The sequence below is a fragment of the Gossypium hirsutum genome, chromosome D03, assembly GCF_007990345.1.
Source record: "Gossypium hirsutum isolate 1008001.06 chromosome D03, Gossypium_hirsutum_v2.1, whole genome shotgun sequence".
Taxonomy (NCBI): domain Eukaryota; kingdom Viridiplantae; phylum Streptophyta; class Magnoliopsida; order Malvales; family Malvaceae; genus Gossypium; species Gossypium hirsutum.
Window position 1 is genome coordinate 54893843 of NC_053439.1, and position 26603 is coordinate 54920445.

General features: G+C 35.2%; 4 protein-coding genes across 9 annotated transcripts; 2 read left to right on the forward strand and 2 right to left on the reverse strand.

Annotated features, from left to right (window-relative positions):
• The first annotated feature begins 7967 nt into the window (after positions 1 to 7967).
• On the forward strand, positions 7968 to 13041 carry LOC107938577 (cyclin-dependent kinase F-4). Of its 3 annotated transcripts, none has more exons than XM_016871788.2 (19): positions 7968 to 8164; positions 8776 to 9030; positions 9101 to 9151; positions 9265 to 9775; positions 9861 to 9939; positions 10042 to 10110; positions 10186 to 10275; positions 10362 to 10500; positions 10590 to 10692; positions 10788 to 10840; positions 10929 to 10995; positions 11183 to 11291; positions 11382 to 11447; positions 11585 to 11653; positions 11765 to 11828; positions 11924 to 12043; positions 12199 to 12230; positions 12349 to 12418; positions 12680 to 13041. In XM_016871788.2, exons 4-19 carry the CDS (start codon positions 9768 to 9770, stop codon positions 12883 to 12885), a joined length of 1344 nt encoding a protein of 447 aa, XP_016727277.2. In that variant the 5' UTR covers positions 7968 to 8164; positions 8776 to 9030; positions 9101 to 9151; positions 9265 to 9767; the 3' UTR covers positions 12886 to 13041. The 3 variants fall into 3 exon arrangements, with proteins under 3 accessions (XP_016727277.2, XP_016727278.2, XP_040946596.1); XM_041090662.1 differs by having other exon boundaries at positions 8008 to 8164; positions 8776 to 9035; XM_016871789.2 differs by lacking the exon at positions 11382 to 11447.
• Positions 13042 to 13989: 948 nt separating this feature from the next.
• LOC107938591 (uncharacterized) lies at positions 13990 to 16687 on the forward strand. 3 transcript variants are annotated; one of them, XM_016871804.2, is made up of 6 exons: positions 13990 to 14522; positions 14698 to 14828; positions 15117 to 15242; positions 15343 to 15470; positions 15705 to 15770; positions 16089 to 16687. In XM_016871804.2, the coding sequence occupies exons 1-6, from the start codon at positions 14324 to 14326 to the stop codon at positions 16375 to 16377; spliced, it is 939 nt and encodes a 312-aa protein (XP_016727293.1). In that variant the 5' UTR covers positions 13990 to 14323; the 3' UTR covers positions 16378 to 16687. The 3 variants fall into 3 exon arrangements, with proteins under 3 accessions (XP_016727293.1, XP_016727294.1, XP_016727295.1); XM_016871806.2 differs by having other exon boundaries at positions 13998 to 14351; XM_016871805.2 differs by lacking the exon at positions 15705 to 15770.
• Positions 16688 to 17715: 1028 nt separating this feature from the next.
• On the reverse strand, positions 17716 to 21165 carry LOC107938565 (WAT1-related protein At4g19185). The gene is made up of 5 exons (XM_041090663.1): positions 20129 to 21165; positions 19721 to 20006; positions 19065 to 19220; positions 18390 to 18541; positions 17716 to 18247 (listed from the first exon to the last, which is right to left on the reverse strand). The coding sequence occupies exons 1-5, from the start codon at positions 20134 to 20136 to the stop codon at positions 18103 to 18105; spliced, it is 747 nt and encodes a 248-aa protein (XP_040946597.1). The 5' UTR covers positions 20137 to 21165; the 3' UTR covers positions 17716 to 18102.
• Positions 21166 to 21739: 574 nt separating this feature from the next.
• Positions 21740 to 25595, reverse strand: LOC107938555 (uncharacterized). 2 transcript variants are annotated; one of them, XM_016871755.2, is made up of 5 exons: positions 24887 to 25595; positions 24722 to 24799; positions 24198 to 24279; positions 22310 to 22452; positions 21740 to 22139 (listed from the first exon to the last, which is right to left on the reverse strand). In XM_016871755.2, exons 1-5 carry the CDS (start codon positions 25370 to 25372, stop codon positions 21930 to 21932), a joined length of 999 nt encoding a protein of 332 aa, XP_016727244.1. In that variant the 5' UTR covers positions 25373 to 25595; the 3' UTR covers positions 21740 to 21929. The 2 variants fall into 2 exon arrangements, with proteins under 2 accessions (XP_016727244.1, XP_016727245.1); XM_016871756.2 differs by having other exon boundaries at positions 21740 to 22054; positions 24887 to 25519.
• Between the last annotated feature and the right edge of the window lie 1008 nt (positions 25596 to 26603).

The window sequence follows — 26603 nt, forward strand, 5'->3', positions numbered from 1 at the left end:
TTAGAAGCCACAAGAAGATGCTTAAAATAGTGATTGATGGCACAAGACTCCGGAACCTTTTTTTTCTCCTTCTCGTCACTTAGAGATATATCAGAGCAAGTCCCCGTAAACAGATTTTCTTTGACCCTTGTGCAACCAGGGCTGCTATCATCACGTGCGGAGGACTCTATCTTGGGATGAATACTTTTATAAGGGAGCTGGTTGTTGGCCTTTGGGAGCTCTATGGGGTGTGCCAATTTTACGGTTTCACCTCGTTGAGCTTAATCCCAAGATGATGCATAGGTGACATAGGAAGGGCGAAACTGTGCTTAGAACATCTACGGTTGTCTTTGACCTCACAAAGATTGTTGATGCTGTTGAGAACCACGTCTTTAATCAGGTTTGCTTGTTGTTTGCCAATTACGTATTTACATATATTAGTTTCTGAAGTAATTGGATGTGTTTCTTTTGTCTTAATTGGATAATGAATTTGACATCTACTAAATTTAACATATTATAGGTTTACACTATAGGCGAAGATGGCACAATGCGTAGTGTTGTCAAAATATTTGAGGAGATTCAGCGGCGGAAACTGAAAGTAGGAGTTAACGGAATTTCGAAAACTGTTGACAACGATGTGAGCATAATTGATAGATCATTTGGATTCCAGACAGCTGTAGAAATGATTGAGCAAGTAATCCATGGCTCGGTCGTATGAATGGAATCGGCGTGGTGAAGCTAATGGGTGGAAGCAATACATGCAGTTTTGTCAAGTCCTACGCTAGCAAATTTCAGTTTTATTTTTTTTTTACTTATTTATTTCTGTCTAGTAACAACAATGGCAGTAACAGAGATTATTTCGACTGCAGCAGGGGCCTTATCCCCTCAAAATGGCAAAATATTATTTTTGTCTTGAAGATTTTAAAAGGTTAAAATATGTGTATTTTTCAAAAAATAGGAATTTAATCTCTGTTAACACTGTTAATTTTCTTGTTTACCCATTTAAATTTTATAATTTAATTTTGCCCCAAAGATAAATTTGTTGCAGTGTCGATATTAGTTAAGATAGTTGTATGGCTACTACTAAGCCAACTAGGTTTTACCATTTCTACAAAAACCATATTAAATGAAAGGGAATTCAGTTGTGAAATAGCAATAAGCCCATCAAGCAAACAAATCACCATTAAACAATGCTCCAGCATATATCCATTACCATTAAGCTAAGAAAATTCACAACCTAGAGCCCACTGCTGTATAATTCTATCAAAAGTCGTCTTACCATAGATTCTGGTGTCATTTTGAAGTTTAGCTAGCCCACCCTATATATCTTTTTAAGTGGTTCCCTTAGCCTAAGATCAAGCAAGAAATATTATAGTCTAAACAATCATTCTCTTCTCGCTATTTCGTGTATCATATTTAAGACGATACTCATGCTAGACATTCATACTCCAAGGGTCAGACAAGAGCAAAAACTTCATCAGCAGTTTCTCAATAAGCATTTGCCCGCTATATCTAGCATTGTTGAGAGGAGTGGCAAAAGCAATGCCCGTTGTATCTAGCATTGTTCAACCTCATAACTTGTCTTTTTTAGAGTTACAATTTTTGTAAAGAAAATCTTTGGGTTGTATTCTTTATTGATATTTTTTGGATAAGTATAAGCCCATATCTAAAGACCAAACCTTTTAGTCTTTGTCTCGATATTCAATCTCAAATATAGTAATTCAACTCAAATAACCATTAACAACCCGATCCCTCAGTGCCCTAAACTAATCTTAAAGTTCTAGAAATTGTTGTGAGGAGGAGATGTGTCACACCCTAGTTTGGTGAACTGGATCAGTTCAAGAGACTACACCGATGAAGACCGCCTAAGTTGCAAGACTTAGATCGGATAAGGTTAGTAACTTCATGGCGGAGTGCTATGAAGAACTTTTCCAATACAGTACGTGAAGCACCAATCTAAGTGACAGCAAGATTTTAGTTAGGGCAATGACCTTGTTAGGCGGACTCTACCGTTAATGAGATCGCCACTTGTGTTTTAGTATCGTTACTTAAGTAGGTATGATGGCTTGTAGGAAACGTTTAAGTCACCTGGCATCCTAGTGAAGGCAACGAGTCAATAATTAGGACACTTGTAGAGCCTTGTAGGATGTGATTAATTAGTGGAAACGTGCGAGAAAAGGTAAAAAATAGAGATAATCTTGGCTGGGATTTGGACGAAGGTTATTTATAAATATAGTTTGATAGTAGAGGGAACATTTTTTATTCATCTTATTCACTAGAATTTGTTATCGTTAAAGAAACCAGGAGAGTTTTTTGCTAACAAGGTTGTTAACTGTTAAAGTTAGGAGAACTTCTATGATAATTGTCTACTAGTAAATTCTTAAACATTCGTTTAAGCTTTATCAGATAGATCGAAATTGATTTAAGAAAGGATTTCTTGGAATACTGGGTAGGATGAACACTCCTATCCAGAAATTGTTTGCATGTCTATAGATTCTTGTTGTATTATAAGTTTTTAGTCATTTTAATAATTAAAGTAGTTTTATTGTTTTAGCTAAAGAAATGGGAGAAGATCTTAAAAATAAAGGGAAAGAATCGATAGAGTATACAAAACTCCAAGTAAAGTATTCTGGTGAATTCATTTGTACCTTGTGTTTGGTATCTACGTTAATTCGTTTACTCCTAAAACCCAATCAAGAGGTTGTGCATGCATGGTCACATAGGGATAAACAGGCTCGAAAAACCTAGTATATGCATGGTATGAGTACTCATTCTGTAACACCCCTTACCCGTGTCCGACGCCAGGACAGGATACGAGGCATTACCGGTCTTAAACACAAGCAACCATACAAAACCAGGCCATAAAGTTTCATTCAATTTAAAACTAACATACTTAGTCACATTCAATATGCATCGTCAACAACTCTTATATAAGCATAATTATATCTAATTAACATACCATACCGTTGAGCAAAACTTAGCCATTGGCATATAATTAATATATATATATATAGGCTTACAACCAATTAGCTAAGTTAAACATTTGACCAAAACATAATGACTCATACACAAAATGATTGAGTCCCTATACATGCCATAAACTTAAAATGCTTGAATACATTGATACCGATCAATAGCTTGATAGTGTGATAGAATCTCCGACGATCTCCAACCCAAGCTAGTATCTGTGACACTATAGGAAAAAGAAAGAGAGGGGGTTAGATATATAGCTTAGTAAGTTGGTATGTAAATAATAAACAGTCTGTTAACATGCTTTTACCAATCCTCATAATATGTTCTCAAGATAATACAATCATAATTGCTCATAGTTCCACTATTTACTCATGTTCATATCAAGCTGTCTACTCGAGACATGGTCACTAAATTATTTATATCATGTGCTACGGAACTCCAAATTAAAATCCGCTTGATTTATCTGAAACTAGGCTCACATATCTTATTACCATAAAATTTTCAGGATTTTTGGTTTAGCCAATAAGTACAGTTAATTCTTCAAAATCATCCCTGTTATGTTGTCTGACAGTTCTGACCCTTCTTCAGTAAAAAAATAATTATCTCTTAATACGGAGTTTGGATGATGTTCCCGTTTATTTCTCTTGAAAGTAGACTTATTAAGAATTTTAATCATATAAATTCTAACTCATAATTCTTTTTACACAATTTTTAATGATTTTCTAAAGTCAGAACAAGGGATTCCAAAATCATTCTGACATTGTCTCATCTCACAAAAATTCAAATACCTCATAATATGAGATTCTTTTGCTTACATCATTCCTTCTATGTGAAACTAGACTCAATAAGCTTTAATTTCATATCTTATTCAACCTCTAATGTGATTCCCACAATTTTTGGTAATTTTTCAAATTTATACAACTACTGCTGTCCAAAACTATTTTATTGCAAATTTTACTGTTTCAGGATTTCTTTGTATTAATATTTAATTATTACCACAACCATATCATATTTCAATTCTCATACTTGCTATATAAATAGTTTTTCACAATTTATTTCACATTTCATTATACAATTACATGATCCATTCCATAATCATTTCATCATTTTTCTCTATTAAATACTTGAATATCGTCTCGTACTAACCTCTTTCTCATTCATCTCATTCATTTACCGGTTAAACCATTCGGAATAGAAATCGGATGCTCAAATATCTTATATGGTAAGTACCTATACCATGGCCCGTAGCCAAATCAATGTAACTTATCCAAAGAACTATTATCGTGGCCCAAAACCAATTTATCTGATATGCATGGCCCGAAGCCAAATCGGTATAAATCGCACCCGAAGTGCTAATATCATGGTCCGAAGCCAATTTATCCGATATGCATGTCCCGAAGCCAAATTGATATAAATCGCACCCGAAGTGCTAATATCATGGCCCGAAGCCAATTTATCTGATATGCATGGCCCGAAGCCAAATTGGTATATCAAATTATAATATTTCACAAGTATCAAATTCTATTCCTAAGGTTCAATTGAGATTTCTAGCTTGTCGATTTTATCTTCGAATATATCTGTAAAGTCATATTTACAATTCATACATTAATGAAAATCTCGTAATCACAGTTTAGGCATAATCAAAGTATTTAACATACATTCCAATGAAGTCATCACATTACGAACTTACCTCGGTAGCATAACCGGTGAAAAGGACTTATTCGTCATATTCTTTATTTTTCTCCCGTTCTAAGTCCGAATCTCGTCTTTCTTGATCTATAACAACACATTTAACTTATTTATTCATCATGCTACTCAAATTAGCTCAATTTCACTTTTTTGGTAAAATTACATTTTTACCCCTAAACTTTGTCATATGTACACTTTTGCCCAACTTTCACAATTTTTTTGCAATTTAGTCCCTCATCAATTAACTCATCAAATGAGCTAATTTTTATTAATTAACACTTTATCTAAATATTATAAGCTATTACACAGCCTTTAATAAGCAAACTTTAATACCAAACCCTAAGATTTAATCTTTTCCACAATTTGGTCCTAAAATCAATTTTTATTGAAATTATTTGATAAAATCTTCATCTAACAAAAATTAAACTTCAAATCCATGTTAATTCATCATAAACATCCAACATTCATCAATGGTAACTTTCAAAATTACCCATAAAATAAAATAAAAACTAATGAATTAGATAGTAGGGCCTAATTGTAAAAGTATTAAAAATACAAAAATTACAAGAAAAGAGCAAGAATTGAACTCACTTGGAGCTAAAATATGAAAAACCAGATTAAGGAGCTCTCCTATGGCTATTTTTGGCTGAATTTTGGAGAAGAAAATGTCTAGAAATTAATTAGCCATTTGTTTTATTTTTTTAATTTCACTAAATGACCAATTTGCCCCTAATTCACCTTATTTTGTTTTTTATTCTCTGCTTTTGCCGCCTCAGCCATCTCCTTTTGGCTATTTTACTCCTTTAGTCCTCCCTTATTTACCGTTTAAGCTGTTTAATCACTATTTCTCTTAATTAGCAAGTTTTGCACATTTTCCAATTTAGTTATTTTTAATTAATTAACTATCGAAATAAATTTAATTTTTTAACGAAATACTACCTTAATGACAGTTCGTCAATATTTATAAAAATATTTACGACTCGGTTTATAAAATCAAGGTCTCGATACCCCGTTTTAAATCCAATTAACCTAATAATTTCTTCTAAACTCAAATCACTATTTCACAAATATTTCTAAAATTACATTTAACTCGTAAATACTAAATAATAAAATTTATGAGCTTACTTATCGGAATTGGTGACTTCAAATCACCGTTTCCGTTACCACTGAAAATTTAGGCTGTTACACATTCCTTAGGGCACAAGCTCCGTATCCAGAATGGTATGAGGAGGCAACAGGTAGGCAGGATCCTTTGGAATGACACTTTGATGCAAACCATGAATGTTGAAAACCCGACCTTGTGGGGGAGCACTTATGTGTTTATACAATGAAGGGAATTAGAAGGATAGGAATGTGATGTTGTTATATAGCTCTGATGAGCGAATATGAAGTTATAGAAAAAATTGGTTCTTTGGGAATCGGGATCAGAAACTAGCACAATGAAGGGAGTATATAGAAAAGTGGTGCATGTTGCATGAAAACATAAACAGTAAGTCTGTCAGTCATAAATGGTAATCCACGCAAGTGGCATATTCGTGGAGCAGATGTGCCCATGACTGTCATATATGAGTTTAGAAACTAGTATTATTCGCCAATCAATTGAGTTCGATTGCGATATTGACCGCCAGATGATTACAAACCAAAGTAATGTATCCTCTAGCTATGGCGAACTAGTCAAGTATTTATTTTCCTTAATGTTTGATAATAATTAAGGTGAGATTGTTTTTCTCAGGAACTCACTAAGTTCTTACGAACTTATCCAGTTTTTTCTTCCTTTCAAGTTCTTAGGTTAAGCGTGGTGATCGAAGGGATACATCCAGATTTGCGCCAAGTTGTGAGCCTTTTTATTTTTTGGGGGTTAATGTTTATTTGTTGGAGGTGTTAGGTTAATTGTTAGATACCTCCATTTTGAAATATTTAATCTATATTGAACGTTATAATGAACCCGTCGAATGTTGAATGGAAGCCTTGAAAGCATAACGTTATTGTGACCCATTGATGTTAATTAAGTGGTTGCCAAAGGTCAAATCCGTGCATCTTTAAATCCTTAAATACAATTGGTTATTATTTTAAATCGTGCTTCTAAATAAAAGTGGTCTTAAATGAATGGAATACTGCTATTGGAAAAGGGGGTATTCGCCAAATGGTTAACGGTCTTTCCTTTAAAAAAAAGATGGAAATGTGTGTTTTCTAATTAGGTTAATCTATGACGCTCCATACCCGGATCCAATAAGGGAGTCGGGCGTGGGGTGTTACAAGATGGTTTAAACAAGGGGTTTGGGGATTGTTCTTCAAAGGTATGCACTGGGTAGATGTTTGGTTGAGGAGGAAAATTGACATAAGCATGTTATGGGTGAAGCCATCTTCTATAAACATCCACATAAAGGTTATAGGTCGCTTCTGGAGAACTAGCTTGACCAGCTTGTTGGGTGGAAGGATTTGTAAATGTTGTTTGGTTTTCAGGGTCGTACTCATTGGGATAAGCTATATTTGATCCATACTCACCACACCAAATTGTTGAGGGGAAGAAAATGTAGGAGGCTTGGAAGACAATTCACATAGTGGTATGCAAAGAATTGTAAAGAAGTTAAGGTGTTATTGGTCTAATTAAGAGGTTGAAAAGGATAAAGAAAAATGATCTCTCCCCAAAGTTAGAGATAGGTATTTTTAGGTGATGGTGACCCTTTCTTAACTTGGGGTCTTAACACGCTTATGGTGCAAGTTCTATCATGATTACCATTTGAGGAGACACAATAACCTTCTTGGTGGGTAGTGATGAGATGGAGACAAGTTAAGTAAGGTCTAACGTGTAAACTATGTAAGGAAATGCACAACACTTGTCTTTGATGAAGTAGGTTAAAGGAACTCTACATATTATGCGAACGTGGTTAATGGGATCTGATCCCAGTGAATTGTTACCCTTGACAAAGTTGAAACATTTGAGATAATTGCATTGATGAGGTTGTGGTGGCCAAACCTGGTCGGTTGAGCTACTTATTACAAAGTTAATTGTCCGTAACATAATATTATGAATGATATCCATGATCTGTACATTAAAAGAAAAGTTGACGAAAACAATAACAAACTAACCAGAAATTTGGTTGGAAGTCATTTTGTTGTAGAGATATGAAAGGAAAGAAAAGGAATAGAGGTTGGACGCGTGGGAATGTTGTCCCAAATCCCAGTCAAGGAGATTCAGACACCAGAGCGTCCATCATACGAGCTCAACATAATAGAGTAGGGCGTAGCGTAGAGAAGCGGCTGGCAAACGAGCGAAATACAAGCGTTTTCTCTTCTTGGTTCACACGTGACAAGACGAGAGCAACAACTGCCCCGACCCTACCAACGTCAGTATTTAAAGAAGAGTAGATATTTCCCTTCAATTCCCAAACACAAAGCTAAGCATCAAAAATACAAAAAATTGTGCTAATTTTTGCTTCTTAGGGAGACGGAGAAATAGCGAAACTCTGGATTCCACCTCTTCCCGTCCTCGGCGACGGTGCTTATGCCACTTGGTTTTAAGGTATCTCTTCTCTTCTCTCATGCTTTTCTTTTTCTTTCTAATTCATAACTTGGATCTGATCCGACCTCATCTTCTCTCTCTCTTAAATGTCTAGGGTTAGATTAGAGTTTCTCTTTAGAATTTTTTTTCCTGTTTAATAATTAGGAACTAGTTTGGCTTCATAGATTTCAGTTTACTAGTTTATTAGGGTTTGCCCCTTTTATTTAGAAGAAATTTATTTGCATTTGTCGACCTTTCCTGAATTGATTCGTTGAATTTTTTTTCGTGATGCTCGTTTCACGGGGTTTCCTAATGGATTGCTGTTATATAGAACTGGGCATTGATTTTATCTTGATCTGATGAGTCGCTAGTGGTTTAGGTTGGTTGATTTTTGTCTTGAATTCGCTTTCTGGGATGGATATTCATTTTTTTCACTTTTGCACATAATTGCATGAGATATGATTGAATCACTGCGTCTTATTTCATGGCAACTCGGTCCCTTTCTAGATTATTTACCAATTATACCATGATCTTGTACTATTTTACTATTCCTAATAGAGTTTATCATATTAGATTATCTGCTTCTATAAGATCCATCTTGACTCAAATTTCAATTGATGTTTTAATGTTAGATTGCACCGGGCTTGGATTTAAAAGGATTTAGTTTCCTTTTCAAGACATGGAACAAGTGTGCTTCTGGTCAAATTGCTACCTTTTCCGGATGTTTTCATTCCAAGAAGTACTTGACTGGCGGTTTATCATCCATGGAGATTTTCTCTTGGTTTCATTTGTCAATTGCACTTAGTGCCCAGTCTCTTTTTAATACCCAAAGCAGGAAGCGTAATGCAAGTTTTTTCAGGGATACGTGTTAGATCGCACTTCTGCAAGTAAGGTATTTTGTCTTTCTCCATTTGACTGAAAATAGATAGTAAGGTTCTAAAACAATTTTCTTGGCAGTGCTTTGCTGATACAACATTTGGTCAAAGATTTTGCGAAAACACCTTCCAGGTATACACAATATATGCTTACATGATTATCTTTCCCCATATCTATTAAGTATTAACTTTTGTCCATTTTGTGACCTTTACTTTATTTTTCTATTTTCTTGTCAATTATCACAGGCCTGAGCTCTCACAGTAGACATTTAGAAGTTGCTTACTAAGCATTAGCTGGTGTAGTACTTGATTAATTTTCTATTGTTGCTCCTGATTAGTGATGTGATGGTGGTTTACCTACAAGAGTTTGTTCTTAGTATATACGTTAATTGCAATTAAGCTTCTGAATTGGGCAAAGAGCACCTTGAGCTTGGCATCCTTTATGTTGACTGAAGCAACCATTCTGGTTGGTTCAAATCAGTATGTTTTGTGGAGCTCATGTATAACTTCTGTTGATGCATTATTTTCATCTTGAAGCTGTGGGTTTAGTACCAAACTATGCTGTGAGGCCCATCCACCTTAAAACCTCTGGTGGATTTAGTTGATCTGCTACGCATTTCTTTTCTATAATGTTCTATAGTTTGATTTAATACAAGCAATCTTCTACTGAAGATAAATGTCACATGGGTATTGTTGGTTCTCATACCTCTCTTGAATAAAGAAAGAGCTACTCTTTGTTCTGCTAGGCAATGGAGAGGTAAGTTGTTTATCCTGTGATATACTTGTCAATAATTTTTCTATGCATGATAATTTTTTTCTTATCAATATTTCAATGATATTAGGTACAAATTAATTAAGGAAGTTGGTGATGGAACATTTGGTACTGTTTGGCGAGCTATTAATAGGCTCTCTGGTGAAGTTGTGAGTATTCCTAAGATTTTATTCATTTGATTTGTGAACATGTTTCTTCTAATATGTTGATATCGGTGTATTTTTTTCAATTAACTATTTCCTGTTCTGAAGGTTGCAATTAAGAAAATGAAGAAGAAATATTACTCATGGGAAGAGTGTGTGAATCTGAGAGAAGTTAAGGTAATATGAGTTGGATTTTCAGGTTTTGCTCTTACCCCCCCTTTCTTATACATGATTGTATGTTTCTTTTGACAGTCACTGCGGAGAATGAATCATCCCAATATTGTGAAGCTTAAGGAGGTCATTAGGGAAAATGACATTCTATACTTTGTGTTTGAATATATGGTTGGTAACCTATCTGTTTTCTACTATAACATGCTTTTAATTATTGGGAGTTAAGTTATTTTACTGAAAGCATGAAAATTTTCCAGGAATGCAACCTATACCAACTTATGAAAGACAGGGAAAAGCTTTTTTCAGAAGTTGACATTAGAAATTGGTGCTTCCAAGTCTTTCAAGGTCTTGCATACATGCACCAGCGTGGTTATTTTCATCGTGACCTAAAGCCTGGTATTGTGTTTATTCATTTTTTTAGTGAAATTCATGCTTTTGTTAATTTACTCAAGAGGAATATTCTGTAACTGCCTTTTTCTTTCCAGAGAATTTGTTGGTTACTAAAGATATAATCAAAATAGCTGATTTTGGTCTTGCTCGTGAAATAAGCTCACGTCCACCGTACACCGAGTATGTCTCAACACGCTGGTAGGTTTGATACTGAGAATTAGTGGTTTTTTCACCTTTTTTTATTTTTTATTTTTATATTCGTTCTAACTCTAAGCCTTGGGTTTCCTTTTTAGGTATCGTGCCCCTGAAGTACTTCTTCAATCATACCTATACACTTCAAAAGTTGGTGTGTTTTCTGTTTAATCAATAGAGAATCACTTAAGAAAAAAGTGGCGACAGCCCTTGTTAATTATGGTTTTTCTCCTTGGTTATAGATATGTGGGCGATGGGTGCAATCATGGCTGAGTTGTTCACCTTACATCCTCTTTTTCCTGGCACAAGGTTTGTTGTTATTTCTATCATTATTCTGTGTTTACTTACTAGTGCCTTCTCAAGACCATACATTATCATGCATTTTTGTAGGTATTAGATGGTATTCAATTATGTTTTCTATTTTGTGGCAGTAGCAGATATTTGCCTGGCTAGTCACAGGATTGCTGCTAACCCTTCATTACTATTATGTGTGCAGTGAAGCAGATGAAATTTACAAAATTTGCAGTGTAGTAGGCACTCCAACTGAAGAATCATGGCCAGATGGGCTTAATCTTGCAAGAACTATAAACTACCAGTTCCCGCAGGTATTTCTCTCTCAAATTGTTTCATATGGATTTTCTTGTGAGTGTATAGTATCTAAAATACTTTTCAACTTCTGTTATTGGACATGGAAGTTCGATGGGACACATCTGTCTGTGTTGATTCCATCAGCAAGTCATGATGCAATAAACCTTATTACAGTTGAGTGCATTCTACTGACTATTGGTTTTTATTCCTTTCCACCCTCATCCTGCTGCAGGAAGAGCTTTCTGTTATGTTTATTAATATTTGGATTGTTTGAAGGCAAATTGACATATTCTTTGCTGTTTGTTTTTAGTCTCTCTGTTCGTTGGATCCTTGCAGAAGGCCAACTGCTGCTGAGGCCCTTCAACATCCTTTCTTTCAGGTAGTTTCTTTTTGTGTGTGTTAATAATGTTTCTATTTGTTCGTTTATGAGGTCAAATGACATTTATGTTGTAGCAAGTGCTTGACCATTAGGCTTCCTTATGATGTGCAGAGTTGCCTTTATGTTCCACCCTCTCTACGTCCTAGAGCAGCTGTTTCTAGAACTCCTCCACCTGGTTTGTTCTAATATACAGCCATTTTTGTCCTTTATTCTGGATGGGTTTTGTTATTTGGTTATTATATGGCTAATCTCTAATTTGCATGCTTGTAGTTGGGGTGAGACAAAAATTGGAGCAGCAATCAGCTAGGAGGTTTTCTGGGGTTCTACCGAATGCAGGGCTCACTGGCAATCTTTCTCTGAAGTCAAATGCATCTATGGGCACAATCACAGGTGATAGATTGTAGAATATGTACTAATGCTTAAATAGTTTACTAATGATATTTGTTATGGAGAGCTTGATCTAGTTTTTTACCCTTGTCTATTGTGCTGTTTATTTCCTAGATGATCATACATAGTGGATTTCTAATTATCATTAATTATTGCAGGTGTGCAACGCAAGCTGGAGATGGTTAATCAGGTAATTTTATTTATCATGGAATGTTTCTTAGTGGTTTTGCTTCTCTAGTAGTATTTTCTGTACATTGTGTCTAAAAATGATCTTGTTTTGTTTTCCTTCTCTTAAACGTATGGATAAGAGTGATCATAAATCCTTGAAGAACACTGTGAAACAAACAAGGTATCGACCACCTGGAAGAAAGAGTCCAAGTAAGTCTTTGCTATATGAAGTTTGATTTTAAAAAAAAAAATCTAGATTCAACCATGCCATGACTATTTGTATCTGAATATTACCAGTCCATGGAGAATATGAAATATGCAACCTACATATATACTTATGTATATGTAATATAAATCAAGTTTCCTGGCTGCTGCTTACTGGATCTGGTTGTTGGATGGAAAGTTTCCAAGAGCCTGTTTTTTTATCAGTCTAGTCTTGTTTGATATTTGAAATTTGAAAATGAATTGCAGTGTCCATCGGCAAGCATAGAACTACTGTTGGAGCTTCGGATGTAGTGGAGAAGTTGGCAAATGTGACCATTGTAAATCGCAGGCAAAGGCCAGCCGCAATGAAAGCTGGGGTACAGTGGACTGCGCAATCTAAGAATGACATGTTTATTAGACCAACCCAACAGATGCAGTCTGGAAGAAGTTTTACCAGAAAAGTAGTGGGGTGAGATGGGTGGTGGCCCAGCATCTTGGTTTATTGTTATGTATGTGTAATCGGAGTCCAAATAATTTTCTTTTATGGAAATGAACGCTGTTTGAGTGCTTTCGTGGTAATATAATACTTGGTTTTCTGTTTCGGTTATGAAATGGAGACGTTTGTTCTACGCATTAGCTATTGCTTTTTGTTTTGGAACGATTATGCAATATTTCGGACTTCTAACATGATTTTAATTGTGAAAATTTTCGTATCGAGTAATCCAACCTGCTAGGCTAATTTTGTATACGGTGCAGAGGAAGACCTTGGTCTTTTGGGACGTATGTTTGGTCAAATATTATTTTGTATTGAATACAAGATGTAATACAAGGTGTAAGTTACAGGTTATTTATGATTCTGAGCGAGTAAAATTCCCTTTTGTATTAATTATAATTTAAAATCAAAATTTTGTTTACCTCTCGTAAGTCTTAACCTTGAAAACCAAAATCTCTAGGCTCTTGCTGTTAACGTAGCTCTAGACTTTCTTAAATACTATATGGATATTAGATTCAAACACCTATGATAAAAGATTAAGGGAAATTATTTGTTTATATATGATTTTTTCTGAGACGAAGACCACATTTTCGTTCACCATCCTCGATGCAGATTTCCAAGATTACTCATCAATCCGATGAACACGAACTCGGAACACCATCAAGTGTTATACTGAGAATTTTGAGGCGTTATCAAATTCAATGGGTACAAGTTAGCTAATCCGTAAATATCAGGCAAGGTTTTTTCATGCCAGATTTTTAATATTACTTACCAACTAACTTTATGACATCTTATTCATTTTTAAGTCAATTAAACATTTTTAACCTTGCTATGTTTTCAAACATTTAAGGATTAAAACGTTACTTTACAAAGTAGAGGGATTAAAATGAACTTCTCAACATAATAGAGGGATTTTTGTGACACTTTAATGAATTCGAACACAACTCATTATGGTTTTAAAAACTTTAATTTTATCAATTTTATTTTTAGTATAATTTTTTATAAATTTATTTATTATAAAATTATTTTTTACCGGTTGTGTCATGAATTATATTATTTAAGAGTTGGATTGAGTTAATATGATGTTGCTATTTTTTCTTATGATCCAACAAATATTTGGACTTTTTTCCTTTTATAATTTCATATAACAAAAATATATAGAAGTTTCAAATCTCTAGGCTTCAGCTAGATCTGTTTTCGTTTTTTCTCTTCAAAATCCGCCGGTCGGCTTAAATTTTTTTATTTTAAAAGAAAAAAAAAACTCTCTAAAAACGCTAGGATCCCTAGCGCAGCGTGCTCTCTTTATTTTTATCAGTTCTGACTCTACAAAAGTCTCCGATCACCGGATAAATGGTCCCGGTGACCGGTCCACTTACAGGAAAACCGTCTAGCTTCTGTTAATTTGCGCTTTTGAGTGTATGGATTCTCAAGAACTCCCCGATAATGGTAACAAGGGTTTTCGCTACATGTTACTTCGAATCGCTTTTGCCCTTCTCTTCCCCATCTTCGCTGTCTTTTCCTTATCATTCTTAGTCGGACTTCTTGCCATTTTCATGGGGGAACTCTCAATTTCGAATCCCATCTCCATCCCCACACAGTGCAAGATAGTCTCTAGCAGTATGCTTCTCTCGGTTTCTCTTTACTAATCAAACTTCGACTTCTCTTTGTATCATATTTTGATTATTTTTTCAAAATTGATATTTATTTCTTATCGATTACTATGTTTTTTTCGGTTATATCGAGGTAATGCAAGCTTGCCTCTTTTGCTATTTTTTTTCTTATTTTAAATCAGGTGTGGATATTAGGTCATCGAAGGTTTGCGAGCTTGGATTATTGAATTATAAAGCAAAGCATGTGTTTTATCCTTTCGAAAGGAGCAAATTTAGATGCCGTTATGATTATTACTGGACCTCAGTGTTCAAGGTAACATTATATCTAATTTAAGTCATTAGCTCAACTGTTTTTTTTTTTGGTTGCAAAATATGGGTGTTCTTGATTGTGGCAAAATTTCATCTTGATTATTTTGTCATTATTATATAATATTTGCTTTCTACTTGATTATTTTCCTAAGAATGGTATATTGATTGGTTTTGGGATTTGCCAAACCTTGTAATTTAGCTGTATTACTGAAAAGATTTGTGAAAGAGGAAGGCATCAATATTAGGCACTCTAAAATATCTCTATTTTTATACTATTGCGTAACGATTGCAGGTGGAGTACAGAGACCACTCTTTGGGTCAGACGCAACTTGCCTTTACAGAGGCACCGAATGAAGCTCTTCCGCTTAGTTGCAGACCTAACTTTGGTGCTGCTTGGTTGACCAAAGATAAGTTTAAGGTAGCTTTTTCAAGTTCCGGTTGTTCCTTATGATCATGTGCAGACCAGATTTTTTAAGTGCAATTTTATGTAAATCTATCTAATCAGTCCCCTCTTTCAGGTTAATGAAACCTACGACTGCTGGTATATATTAGGTATTTCCACAGTAAAGTTGTATGATGATGGTTTTTTCAGTTGCCAAGCAAAACATCCATCCTCAATTGAAATGATAAAGCGATATTTAATAATGTGAGTTTACTACTTAGTTTCATTTACATTTTATTTTATATAGTTGCAGGAAGTTGTTTTCGGTAGCTGCTTCTTAACAATGTGCTTTTCTGGTCGTTAAATTGTTTGGTTGGGATGAACTAGATTTGCATTTTGGTCCACCTTTATTTTGAACTTGAGTTTCTAGTTAGTTTTTTACCCTTGGGATCACATGATGAGTGCAGAGCTGAAGTTATTACACTGTTTTGGATGTAGTGCATATTCTGGGACAAACAGCAGCAGAGCTCTTTCTGAAGTTTGGGGGAGAGAAATTCTAATAAGGTAATGGATTCTGGTAAAAATGAAAAAGGTGAGAGAGAAAGAGAGGGTAGCGGGTGGACTTGTGAAAATTGAATGAAGATGGGATAATTTCTCTAGATTTAGACTGCAGTTGATATTTTGCCGAGAATGATGCAAAAGTTTTTATGCCTTAATTTTCATCATTTAGTTAATGTGCAGTAATCTTATCTGTTAATTACTTTTGCTGATCATGGTTGCAGAATATTTGAGTAGGAGATATTGTGAACTTCTCTGTTTTGATGTCTTGGTGAGTTAATGCTGCTTTCCTCTGTTTAATTATTGTTGTTTTGATGGCATCAGATCCACCAAGATTTTGCGGTCTTGGTTTTTGGGTGAGGGGAGAGCTAGATATTGGAGGTGGGAAACAATAGCAGGTGTCATCACTGGTTTTTCAACATCTATAATCACTATCAGCTTCGTTAGAATCCTACAGCATATGAAGTCTTTATTTCCTGAAGCCATTAACACAGCCCCTATCAAGCGTGTTTGTTTTCTTGTAGTGTACTTTTCGGTTATATGTTGGTTGGCATCACAATACTGGAAGAGGCTGAATATCCCATTGATTAGAGTCTATAAGTACTACTACTAGGCGGCAGTTGGTTTGTTTTTTTACTAGTGCAAGTTGCCCCTGGGTACATAGTATGTATGATGTTGCTTTATATAGTGGAGATGTATGCTTGAGTTGAGTGGGTGAACAAGCAAGAAGCAGAGAGAAAGAGTGGTATACAGATGATTTATTGTATAAAAAAGATGTATTCTGATGTATAATATTTGTTTGCCTGCAGTAGTAGGTAGGAATTTAGTGTACCTGAGAGATTCAACTCAGTAGTTCACAGTGCATGTTCTGTATGGAACAGGATTATGATTTATGAACAGAATCACTTTTGTTTTTTTGTTTACCTGCTGTAGTAGTTAAGAATTTTTCTTTTTCTTCTTTGGGTAAGTTACCAACATAGATGCTTCTTTGTGTAATGTACAACGTGAATGTGAAGTGCGTTTGTTTAATGAAGAAAAAGAAACGAGCAGCGGAATTAGCGCCATCATCATCATGCAGTGCAAACTTGTCCATCTCTGCTTTGTTCTGCTCCTCTTCATTTCAATTTATGTACAACGTGAATGTGAAGTGCGTTTGTTTAATCAAGAAAAAGAAAAGAGCAGCGGAATTAGCACCATCATCATCATGCAATGCAAACTTGTCCATCTCTGCTTTGTTCTGCTCTTCTTCAATTCAATTAAATTCGGTAAAGCTATTGTTCAGACAATAATTAGAAACGTATCAACACAAACTAAGCTATTGCTTTTGGTTTTTGTCATCCTTTTAGATTATTACACTAATTGCTTCCTTATATCGTGAAAATCAAGCTGCATTTCATATTGCCTACAATCTCGTATTTCACCAACGTACCAATCATATCGAAGGTGGTTTTCTACGTCTTTCTTCTGTTGGCTGATATCTTTACTAAACCTCTTTATGGTCCTGCTTTTCAAACATTTGTAGCCACATCTTGCGGGGGGATATTACGGTTTAATAGTTAGTTGTTTGCTGATATTTTGCTTGTTTAAATATTTTGAGCTGCAACGCTTCTTTTCGCAAAATAACAATAACTAAACAAGTGAACACCATACGTTAGCAACAGCCTTGTCGTAAACGTGTAAAAATACATACGCACGGCGTCAGTCTCATTTATTCAATCATCTTTCCTACTTATATTACCACCTCCACTTGATATTGTTGCTCAACTTGTCCATCTCACAGTTCCCTAACACTTGATATTAAGTGAATTATATGATGTCAATTTAATCATAAAATGTTAATTAATAAGGATAAGATCATTGTTGTTGTTCTCTTGGAATCAGGTGGAATGAATATGAGCAAAATACACTACACCTAACATAACGTCAAATCTCACTCTAATACTAAGAAGAAGAATGTCCCAACGAATTATTAATCCAATTATAAAAAAGTGGTGTGAAACAATAAATCCTCTGAAATCCCACGCTCTCTAAATCAAATTTAAATATATATCAACGAAAGAAAAAGTGAGTAATACATTCCTAAAATCTAATTTCACGCCCATTAAAACTAAACGTATTTAATCAATCAATCAATCTCTTTCTCTATTATATGTACGTACTGAAATTTTTTCCCCTATCACGGCAAGCCTTGCCGTGTGACACCATTTGAAGTTGATCTTTGTAAATAGTAATAATGATAATACCTGTGGCCTGCTGTGGCTGCGGGAGGGAATGCATCTCCACTGAATTTGATTATTGTGATGAAGCAGATGAGATGGCCCCAACCAAAGTTGTTAATTTATGCATTTTTGTTGATCACAGTTTCAAAGGACCCAACCCCCTCCGGAGTGTGCCTTCCATTTTCTCTTTCTCTGTATCTATAGGAATAGGATGCCCAGGTGACCATGTATAGACCAGCAATTATTAGAAATCCCCCAATTACACTGTTGTTGCCATAATATGCAAAACAAAACCAAAACCAAATAAGTTCACCTCAGCCTTTGGAGGAACACAAACTACTTTTAGTGCAACAGATTAGATTGTAGTGGAAGCCTCAAGCCTGGTAGCAACAGAAATAAAACCAACCTTCCCAAATAAATTGGACTTCCAAGGAAAATTCTCGACAGAAAGGCTGATGCTGCAGGTTGAAGTGGATTATAGAGAGCAACTAAAGCAGGCCCGAAGATCTTGTTCGACCATGTCAGCAGTCCATAGTTTAGAGCAGATGCAACAAATCCCTGCATTACCCTTCATCTCAGTTTCAGCTTTAACTATTAGGTAGCTTAGCTATGTTTTATACTCATTATAACCCAGTCAATCAGGGACAACATATTATTGTTACTTCTGTGAATGTTATACCAAGCCTTTAATAATCGTTTTCCCAGCATCATTCAGAGGTCCAAGTTACAGACCCCACGGACAGCACCAATTCTTTGTATGATTGGTACTTTCTTATTGAAATCTGTCTACCCTACTACTCTCTGCAAGAAATCATGCACTTCCCTTTACATGGGAAGAGCCTCACCAGTTGCTATTTATGATAACTTTTCTTACACTTCTCTTATTCTTCTGTCCCTATAGTTTGGCCTTGGTCATTAAACTAGCATCTCAAGCAGTGTCCCCAAAGGTTTAAAAATGTGCACCCTCATCAAATACCATTTCAAACATCCTGATAAAGCCATCACTTTGACAATGGCTAAGAAATTAACTTCCAAAACTTATTTAAGATTTGCAATGACATAACATCAACGACAAACTTACAGCATACAAGACTGCAAAAAGCTCAGACTGTGTTAGACTCCAGTCTGTTGATTCATTCGTCATAATCAATGCTGTTGCTACTATCAATACAGCACCAAAAGAATAGGATAACGCGGTGACAGAAATGTTGGCAGGATACTTGGCCAAAATTGGAGCCTGGAATGGAAGTGTTAAAAAGTATTAATTACAATGAAATATACAAGCAAAGTTCAATCTATAATATAGTTGCAAAATGATGAAATAAGTGAGCACTGTTTTCCATGAAACTTAATATAGTTTTTATCGATGAAATTCTACAAGATTCATTCCCATCACTACTTGTGACAACCACTAAGAAAATAGTAGATGTTGCATATTTCGTGCTTTCCAACCAAATACAGGCATAAAGGACCAAGAGAGCTGCTCAAAAATATGGTTAAAACATGCATTGCAAAGCCTTGTAATGGACCTGAAGGCATTTCCAAAGCTGAAATTGAAACCTATACGAAATGCTTCGTAAAAAGTGTTGGCTATAAACAAGACAAATCTAATTATATAATCTTTTCTTTGGGGGGTGGAGGTGGTAGGATCCTATATAAGATTAGTTAATAGGAGTGATAAAAAAAGAAGAGAAAATAATAAATAAGTATCCGTATATCAGCCATGCAATGGCCTACCTGAATGACCAGGAAAGCAGCCATGCACATACAGTTCCCAATCAAGCATAAAACTCCAACATGCCAATGTTCAAGCCCAAATGCGAGGAGACTAGAAATAAGCCATCCAGCACCTTCTGGTTGACTCCTGGCACTGATGTCATTTTGATCAGCAAAGTCTGCATCCATCTGTCCAAGCAAGGCTGGACCACGAAACAGAACCATTAATATTGCACCAGAAGCACAGATTAGGGTACCTCCAACCTTGGCTTGACCTTCAATGCTTAGCCAAGTCACTCTTTCTGTACTGCATGTAGATTTTCAAATAAATTATGGCAAAAAGTAATAGAGACATTAAAATATATAAATGAACCAAAAAAAAAAAAGATTCTTTTTTAGAAGAAAAAGTATAGTGCATAATGCCATTACCCCATCATTACAGCCAAGAGAAAGGCAAAGACTGGAACCGAAGGCTGTATGGCAGCAGCATAAGTTGGATTCGTAAAGCTTAGACCAATGAGAAATAAAAGCTGGTTGGCGAAAATCCTTTTCCAGTTAACCAAAAGCCGGATAAGCTGGGTGGCAGGAAGTTTTTAGAGGCGGAATTTATTAGATATTATATTGCCAGAGAGAAGCAATACTCATCCAGTTAACCCAAGAAAGAAGAAAGACAGGAGGAGGCGTTTGGTCATAGGAGGTCGAATACTTCTACCGGAAAGTGAAACATCATCATCCAAAAGTTATATTTTCAATCCAAGCGTTCAGAAAACCAAATTGTGAGTACATATCATATGATCAACAGAGATGCCAGATTGAAAATTGACTAAAAATTACAGGAATTAGTTGGACGAGTCAGCAAACAAGCAAACTACGGTTATCAATTCAGTTGTTGATACATGTAGATAATTTTAATGAGATGAGAACAGGTCGATTAGTAAGATCAATCACGATACCAGGTCAGTTTCATCTCTGTGAGAAACGGATGCAAAAAGGAGAAAAGAAAATGGCCCATTTTATCTAAAATGGTAGTTGAGAAGAAGCAGAGTTAAGTACAGAAAAAAAAAGGGTCATACTTTTCATGAACATAGGCGATGGGGGCAAGAAGAGAGAGAGCAAGAACATCGCGGAAGGCGCAGAAGACAAGCTGGTTGACACCAACATTGAGGGCTACTTTGGTAATTACGTGATAGCCTCCATGCATGAGCTGCACCAACGCCATGGAGGCATGAGCTTTCCAAGCTTCTCCATGGGACGCTCCTCCATTCATTACAGACATCTTCTTCCTTCCGAATCCACATTAGACAGCAGAAATAATGATAACATATAAATGAGAATTTTGGGTGATTTTTGGTTATGGGAACGAAAACAGGGGCGAAGTGAATGGGCTAAGGGGGTAGGCTCTTGAGTCTCATATTAAAATTTTCATTCCCATAACCAAATATCATATTATTTAATAGGACAACTTACATGGTTACTGAAATATTACCCGCTTTATATTTTAATCATTAAAAAAATTGAAAATAAATTTTTAATCACAGTTATTTGAGGTGAGCATATTTCTATTAATCTAATAATAGTTCAACATTTATCAAATAATAAATTTTAATTTTGAAATTTTTGTAAAAATGATAAATTTTTATAGAATAAGACACAATTGAAATAAAAAAAAATGTAAGAAGAATTTACAGAATGAACTATTGTGATTTGATTTGAGCGAATGGCAAGAGGCAGTTAAGTGCAGCAAGTCCGAGAAACACAGCTTGAGATCCAACTTCTGAAAAGCTCACTTTTATGTTTGTTGTGGCATGGAAGATAGAGGATTTAGGCGGAGGCAGGGATCCCGGCTCCTCTGCTTGCTTGCAGTGATTGAGCTTCTCTTCCAAACAGTTGTTTTGAGAATTCATTGCTTGGAATTGGAAGAAATGTTAAGCGAAGGAGAAATTAGGAAACTACCCATCCACCAAGCTATATATATTTCCGTTGTCTATAACTAATCAACTACTTTAGTGTCATCCAACCTCTTCAAACAATCAGATAAGATACTTTTCAAATATGTTTTATTATATCTATAGTCTACAAATAATACATCCCAATGCATACATCAGTACGTGTAGTAACAAACAAGCAGGAACCACTCCTTGTTTCTAACATATATCTTACATACATAGCTTTGCCTAACTATCCTCTTTACTGAATGAAACAGAAGAGAAGAGAAGAGAAGGATCAAGTCTCATGTAGAGCCATTGAGCTTAGATAGCAAAAATAGGCAACCGGACGATAGTAGGACAGAAGCTGAGAAGCAAAGCAAATCCAGTGTAGAGTGTATTACAGCCTTCTTGCACTTGTCAAAAAATCCTATCAGAAGAAGCATCACTATTACATGCCCAAGTTTGGTTTTCAGTTCACTCACTGATTTTATTTCCAACCATCTTGGTCGTTCCTGGTACAAATGAAATTATATTCACAAGCTACTACATGAATGTGATAACTTCGAATTTTCCACAAGTGTTTTTCTTTCTTCCACCAATTAATTAAATCTCACAATCAAGTAGTATAAAAGATCCTCATGACCAAAACTAGGAAGATAAAAGAAAAAAAATTTTGACTGACCTTTAAAGCAAACAATCCAAAGAGATTTGATGTTGATGTGGCCTTTTCCTTCGATTGTGTTTTTGCAATATCAAGGTTGCAAACAAAGAGCTCATAAAGACCCATTCCAAAAACCAGCATTACTGTTCCCACTAGATAGATATCTGGAAGAACAATACAGTGGCAATTAGTGGCCTCATCTCAATAGGATCTAACTACAAGCATCAATCTGGGTTTAGAAACAATAAACCGCATACCTGTATTTTGACATTACAACACTAAACAGAACAAGTTTACCACATCAGATGCATAACCTACTTAAGAGCACAGCTTCTATGCAACTACTGAATAATTCTAATACACTAAGCTCATTTTTATATACATAAAGATAAAGACTTTCAACACCTTTGCTGTAGATTCTAATACTCAGCAAAGCAGCAATTTACCTAATAATTTAAGTCTAAATGGTTTAGAATCATCAAGGGTTTGTATCTGGTCGTAAGCATCACATTGAAAACCAACCAAAAGTCGTGGTTATCTTTGAAACTTGGAAACCTAGCTAGATAGCCAGTCAAAATATTGTGAAATTGAGAAGGAAAAGATAGAAATCAGAGTCGCTGCTAGTTACAAGGATCTCCATATCTGCCTTGAGAGATGATTAATTGGACAAAGTGTAACATGGTAAAGCATGAGGCAACAAAGGACACAATTCTAGGGTCATCACTTTGAATTAACAAGAATAAAACCATCTATGCAGGCTCAAAAGCACAAGAGGAGTTTACTTCAAGGTGGAAAACTTTGTTTAAGCTGGAGGCTGAGCATCTAGACTTTAATGCTTAGTAGCCTTAAAGTATAATAATCTTGCTCAAGTTATCAACTAACCATGCAGCTGGACACAAAATTATAAAGCCATCCCACCTCGTGAAGAAGAAAAGATAGAGCACTCTAATCAATCATTCAGAAAGGAGTAAAAAGACCATCAATCAGAATTAAAGAATAGAATAGCAGTTTCAAAATTATGCACAAAAAACAGGTTTTCCTCTAGGGTATAGTACTTGCGATTTGGGATATTGTCCCCCAGCTTCACCAAACAGGATCAGCAGAAAGGAAAGTTTTAAATGCAAACAAACTGAAAATTCATGTGTTTGTCTAACTAAGTATAACTTTTCTTCAACCTGAACGTTCTCATAATACCTATAAAAGCAAATAAGTAGAAGCAGCAAGAATAGGCTTGATAGTATGGGAGTTGAGAGAAAATAATGCTTGGGAGCGGGTAGCAAATGATCTGGGAATTAATAACAAAATGATAAAAGCCTATTAATCATGCAAAACCGTAAGTTGTCACTTCTCACACAAAAGAAAATATCAGCATGCAAATCTAGACTCCAAACTAATATTAGTTTCAGGAAAGAAATAGGAAACCCAAATGGAATTACATAAACTAGTAGTGGCAACTTAATAAACAGATTATTTGATATCAGCCACTGTCAGCTTTACACCAGATCCATAACATGAATTTGGTTTTTTCTTTTTATTGAATCGCTGGTTTCAAACAGTTTCTAGAGAAAAAAAGTGTAATGGATATTGATGCTAATGCAGCTGTTATGTAAAACCTAAATGAACGTTGATTAGGGAACTTGCTTATTACCAAAAGCTTGTTTGCCCTGGAAATTTGAGCATCAGACGTAGGCTGTAGAACCAGTTCATTCTATGTATAAGATTACTAGCAGTAAGAGTTGAATTTCAATTGACAGCCAAGTATGGTAGCAATAGTAATTGAGACAGAATCAAATAAATTGTAGATAAGAAATGAAGGCAAGCTCCGTTGTTTCTTTGATTGCTACTCTCTATCATCCATAAACATAAGAGCACAAATACTTTGACTCTTCCATAACAAACCAACCCTCACCTATGGCCTCAACCAGCAACAAAATCACTTTGCTCCGATCCACCCAATATTCCATGAAAGATGACATGATATAACTGCAGCCCTGCATATGACAGTGTAAATAAATTCATTTAAGATAACAGATTAATGCAATATTCTAAGACGCCTCTCCTCACATGTGGTACATAGAATAAAGCATTATAAATTATGTTTTCTCCAGGTTACATCAGCTCTTTATATTATCTCATTAGCATCCTGAGATTCTTATTTGAATTTTTAGAATCTCAAAATGAAAGGGGAAAATCAGAAAAGAGCTCCGTTGCAGTCCTAGAATCTCAGCTCTAACTAGAATATACAATATAGAACAAAATAAGCAATATTACATCCATGAAAACAAAAGTTGAAGCCGATTTATTGTAGAAGATAATCAAGTAAACACCGGAAGGGTAACTCAATAACACATACAAAATACAAAATACTACCAAAAGCATTCCATGTTAGAGTCTACTATGTATATGTATTTGTGTTTGTCTATTTGACTAAACCTTGATGAAGCAAAGGAATGATCCAGTTAAAGACCCAAAAACAGCCAGAAGAGTCATAAACCGACATCGATAAATGACCTGTAAAATACATCCAAAAAAGGAGATAAGTGCGCATTATCTGAGTCAATATCTTATCTAATGAAATAATAATATAGAATATCTGACCTTCTCTATGCGCTCTTCCATAGCTTCCAACTTGTTGGATGAGCCCGGGGTGTCCAAATGGGAGTTGGCTGTAGCAAAGGTTACTGATGGGATACGAGTACGATGCAGAGAGCTTTTCGTGAGTGGGAATTTACCGGTGGCACGAGGCTCAAGTATAGAAGAAACCCTTCTGCAATTTGGTCCCAAACTGGAAGAAGTGTGGTAGAATTGCATCAATAGCGTGGTGGTTCTGAGAGGTTTGGGGGTGAAGTGGAAAGGAGAAGGTGGTTTCATCTTCATGGTTTGGCATAAAGAGTGAAGCAGAATGAGACCACCAAATGGAATGAAGGGTAGTTTCAGGGATGGACTAATACTAATATATGTATAGAATACGAAGCAGTGGAGCAAGCAAAGGATGCGATGGGATTGGAGCTGGTTTTTTCCTTGGCAATTTGCATCCAACTTGAAACCAAAATGGAAGTATTGGAACCACACATAATCAGCCATGTACAATGCATTGTACACTTTAGTTCAGTCCAGACTCTTTTCAGTTGGTGACTGGTGATTGAAAAAATGAAAATAAATAGCGTATTACAAGTTCACAACTACACCCCATTTAGTGATAATTAAAGTTTTTTTTTTTGATGATAGTGATAAATAGAGTTTTAAAAAAATCTAAACAATCATCTTATCATTTGAATCTGAATTGGATTGTCAGCGTAAATGTGATGCCACCATATAGCACGTGGCATGTATATATAATCTCTCTTTTTTGTTAATTGTATATAGTCATTTTAACACATCATGAGCACAGTAAATATTAGTCGCGCAAGATGACAAAAACAGCGAATCTAATCTCATTACCTATTCCTATCTCTATTGGTTGAATTTAAAGGTTAATCAATACAGTTATCCATCGGTAGATTTCCATTTTTTTGAAATAAAAGCATGTGAGTTAGAATCACCAAATATAAATTTTTATGTTATAACTTAATTAAATAATAGTATAGAGTAGTAAGGTAGATCTCATTGGAACTAAGATTCTTAATTTTTCTGTTTTTTGAGTCTAGACAGTTGTCGCCTTCGACCTCTGTGTGCAAAGTTGTAAACTAAATAAAAAGGGGAATCTAATTTATAAAGAAAAATAAAATAAACAAATATATAATAAATAAAAAAAATAGAAATAGAATTATGATTGCAAAATAAAATTAAGTGAATTAAATTAAACCTGTGAATTAAATATATTAAAGTTTAGCCTCAGTCTTAGTATATTTCGAACTCAAACCGATCCTTAAAAAATAGATTTTCCCTTCCAAACGATAAGTTGGTTATAGTGATCAATGACGCCTCAATTGATAACTTTTCTTTTTGTAGTCGGTTCCGGTACGACCTGCAAATCAACCCTTGTTGAATTTCTAACAATGTAACTCATGCCCTAATTTAAGATTTCGATAGCCTTACGATCTAGAAAGCCCAACTTGAATCAATGGCCTCAACCGCGTGGGTCATTTAAATCCGATCATTATCTCCCTTGACGAAATCCAACTAGCTTTTTCCACTCGAACACGCCAACTTGTTTGCGGGAATTCGAACTCTGCAGACGACCGTCTCATTTTCCCGACTGTTGGCCAAACAACTTCAACTCATCGTGTACTTTTTGAGTTGAAATTAAATTAAGTTAAAGATGTAAATATGTGTTAAAATATTTTTTAGTGCGGATTCATATCTTTTACTATTT